The sequence below is a fragment of the Sceloporus undulatus genome, chromosome 1 (assembly GCF_019175285.1).
Source record: "Sceloporus undulatus isolate JIND9_A2432 ecotype Alabama chromosome 1, SceUnd_v1.1, whole genome shotgun sequence".
Taxonomy (NCBI): domain Eukaryota; kingdom Metazoa; phylum Chordata; class Lepidosauria; order Squamata; family Phrynosomatidae; genus Sceloporus; species Sceloporus undulatus.
In genome coordinates, this window is record NC_056522.1 from 255,252,323 (window position 1) to 255,256,082 (window position 3,760).

The 3,760-nt window shown below is 46.0% G+C and overlaps 1 protein-coding gene across 1 annotated transcript; it reads right to left on the reverse strand.

Annotated features, from left to right (window-relative positions):
* Positions 1 to 1,251: 1,251 nt before the first annotated feature.
* On the reverse strand, positions 1,252 to 3,478 carry LOC121916904 (FACT complex subunit SSRP1-like). Its single transcript, XM_042442455.1, has 4 exons — positions 3,288 to 3,478; positions 2,762 to 2,853; positions 2,460 to 2,640; positions 1,252 to 1,768 (listed from the first exon to the last, which is right to left on the reverse strand). The coding sequence occupies exons 1-4, from the start codon at positions 3,405 to 3,407 to the stop codon at positions 1,700 to 1,702; spliced, it is 462 nt and encodes a 153-aa protein (XP_042298389.1). The 5' UTR covers positions 3,408 to 3,478; the 3' UTR covers positions 1,252 to 1,699.
* Between the last annotated feature and the right edge of the window lie 282 nt (positions 3,479 to 3,760).

Here is a 3,760-nt window from a genome sequence, read left to right on the forward strand (position 1 = left end):
GGCGGGTTACAAACCGCCATTTAGTACGCGCAGGCGCGTACTAGGGTTAGGGAGGTGCGGTGCTTCCGCCCTCCCTAACCCATACGAGCTCTGCGCGTAAAAAATGACGGCGGCGTTCCAGACGGCCGCCGTCATGAGACGTCACGGCCACGCCGCCTTCGACGAGGGTGCGGACGTGACGTCATGACTCCGTGCCAGGGTACCTAGGGTGCCTTTCCGCGGACCAGGAAGGAGCTCCGTTTCGAGCTCCTTCCTGGTTTGCGGCGGCGCTTTGCTTCGCTGGGCGCAGCCTTCAGACAGCTGCGCCCAGCGAAGCCATGGAGAAAGGGGCCCAAGTGGCTCCTTTCTCCTTCTCCCCGCCACGGCGGGGTGTCCTTGGGGCTTGAAGCCCCAGGGACACCCCTTTTCAGGCTGCAGGGAAGCAGCATTTTGCTGATTCCCCACAGCCTGAAAAGCGGCGGATCGGGGCCTCAGCGGCTGCCGTTCTAACAGCTGAGGCCCCGATACACCGGGGAAAGGGGCGGGTGCAGCCCGCCCCAAATGGGCGGTTTATAACCCGCCATAGTGTCACATGCTATATTAATGTATATTAATGTGCATTTTAATATGTTATTTGTGGTATTGTTTTTACTGATATGTTGTACACCGCTTTGATCCTGGGAAAAGCGGTTTATAAATAAACAATTTATGATGATGATGATGATGATGATGATGTCTAACACAGAGAGATTTGGTAAAGGTAACCACTTGCATCTTTCATCCTTAAGGAATACTTCCCTTTACTGGAGATGTAGCAAAAGAGAAGGTGCCCACACTTTTTAAGATACAAGGGACAATTATGGGCAAGCTCAAAAATCAAACACAGTCCTGAGTTCTATTGGTGGTGATGCTCAAAGCTAGAGTTGCTGGAGTCTCCGGCCCCACCAGACCTCATTGCTATCGACCACTTGCCTGCATTAACCAAGTCCCAGCAGAACACAGCAGTTCTTCAAATGCAATTAGTGTAGCTGCTAATGGAAGGTAGTACAGCTAAACTCCTTGATCCACAAGAAGAGGTAGCTGCCACCCCAAATCCAAAGGAAAAATGATTTGCTCAGTTCAAGGAAAGGGGCAGCAGTGCAGGATGGGTCTTCACTTCCTGTTGTTACAATAGCCTTGCTTGCTTTTTTCTGCTTCATATGCCTCAGCACTGAAAGATGCTTGCTCACTTGTCCAGCCTTTGCTCTGGATTATGCAAAAAACAAATCTCACTCAAATTCACTTGATTTTTATTAAACGAGTTAGCCACAATAAATCAGAAATACAAAGAAAACTTTTTAAAAAATGAAAAGAAAAACAAAAGAAAAACACCATCTGAATCTGACTAGGGAGGCTGCACAGTGTCCTAGCTTCCAGTTGTATGCCACATGCCACCCAGATTGCCACCTAACAGGATACGGGGCATCTACAACACAGAGGCAGAAAAAACAGGGTGATTGGCTTTCTCCTTTAGTACCCTCCTCTCTCTCCAGGTGTAACAATTGGCCTTGACTGTAACCTGCAATACTGTGACAGGGAAAAGACTGGATACTCTAAATGGCACCAGCATTTCAGCCTACTTGTCAGGATGAAACAGCATCCACTTGCTCTCACCTCAGTAATAACAACCACACCACCTGCAAGGATAGGGAAACCAGGGTGGTTGTGGAGCTGTATCTTGCTAATCTGAGCCAGAAGCGGACTCTGCTGAGCTGGGTGGGGTGCTAGCAATCTCCTCCTCATCTGAGTCCTGGGGGAAAAAGTACAGAAAAATATTAAGAAAGGGAGACATTCAAGGATTAACTACAGGTGTTACAGTCTAAACTAACACATCAACTCCTGATTGGGAAGATGACTATCAATGGGACTAGATCAATTAAACCTTAGTTCAGAAGCCAACTGCAAGAAAAAGAAACAAACAGGATGTTTAAGCTGTATGAAGAAGCAAAAGTACTGAGAAAACTGTACTGTGCTTAGGCAGCTCAAGTGTTTTAGTACTGAAATAATACTGTGTATAGGTTCAAAAAACACAGGGAAGAACAGCTATTTTGGGTGTTTGGAATATATTGGATACTGGAAGCCAAAAAAGGAATGAAAATATATGATCCCACAACTTGTGTGTGCGCAAAGCTTTGATTTCCATTTCTAAAGTACCTGGTTATCAGCTTTCATGGCTGCAGGCCAAATGGGCACAAAAAAACAAGGGGGCTTTAAGCAGGCCTTTCCAGTTGTCAAGAGATGACACTCTCTGAAATAGAAAGAAGTGCTCCTCCCTATGGCTCCCTGTCGATATTCCCTGCTCAAAGATCTGTCCTGATGTACTTGCCTGATCAGAATGTCCTATAAAACTACAGTCCCTGCAAAGTGTCTTCATGTCCATGAAATTCCAAAATGCATTTCTCTTCCTTCTTTGTCTACTTCAGTCACCACAGACCACTCACCTCCTTCTTGTCATCACCTGAGGAACTTTCATCACTGGACACAAACTCCTTGCTCTTGAAGCTCTCTCCTAGCTGCTTAGAAGGGCTCTTGCTGATAGCTGATTTTGAAGATGCAGCTATCTTCTTCTCTGGCTTTCCTTTCCCAGGCTTTTCTGGCTTCTTTTTTTTCTTGGGTATTTCTCTGCACGTATGGGAAAGTGAACAAAATCATAACAGTGGAGAAAACTCTCTGGGGCAGTAGAGACCCAACGGTAAGTTGGGGATGGCAGACTGTATCATTTGAGGAGAATACTGCTACTTACTTCTTGGAGCTATCTGCCTTTCCTCTTTCATTGTAGTCCTTCATGGCTCTCTCATAGTCCCTCTTGGCATCTTCAGCTTTGCGATCCCATTCCTACAGACAACCATAGGTAAGCTTTGTTGTTGTTGTTGTTGTTGTTGTTGTTGTGTGCCTTGAAGGCATTTCTAACTTATGCTGACCCTATCACACAGTTTTCTTGGCAAGATTTGTTGGGGGGGAGGCTTCTTCTGAGGCTAATAGAGTGTAGCTTGCCCAAGGTCACCCAGTGGCTTTCCATGGCTGAATGGGAATTCGAATCCTGGTCTCTATGCCCTATGAACACGTTTGGCCAAGAAAGCCCCATGATAGTGTTGCCTTAGGGTCACCATAAGTCGGAAAAAGCTTGGGCAAACCACCACCACCAAAATCTGGATTCACAATGCAAGCTACATAGCACCCAGACTAACACCTGTCTTAGAAAGCACATAACCTTTACTCCCACCTCCATAAAACAAGAGCACAACCATCACCATGTCATCTTTGCTCACCTCCTTCTTCTCTTTTGACATTGCTTTCCAGAGTTCTCCAGCCTTCTTGGACACATCAGTAACACTCATGCCAGGACTATCTGACCTGATCTTGTCACGATTAGCATTGAGCCAGAGCATGTAGGCAGATAAAGGTCTCTTGGGGGCATTGGGGTCTTTCCCTTTCTTACTCTGGTGGGAGGGGGGGTTGAAAAAAGAAGAAAAACACAACAATCATCACATTGTAGACAAATTCCTCCTACTGTACATCTTTCAGATTCATGTCTGCACTCCTGGTCCAAACTATACTATGGGAAGAACAAAATGTTAGAACAACCAGGAATGAATCTGGGTGTGGAAGGACTATGAATGCTGCTCAGTTCTGATAGACAAAGTAAGTTCCTGGCCATAGAGCACTCTAATTCAAAGAACATTTATGTGCACCAGGTTTCAGCTAGTAAGTTCAGAGGCATAATGTTAAAAGGGCTTCCAGA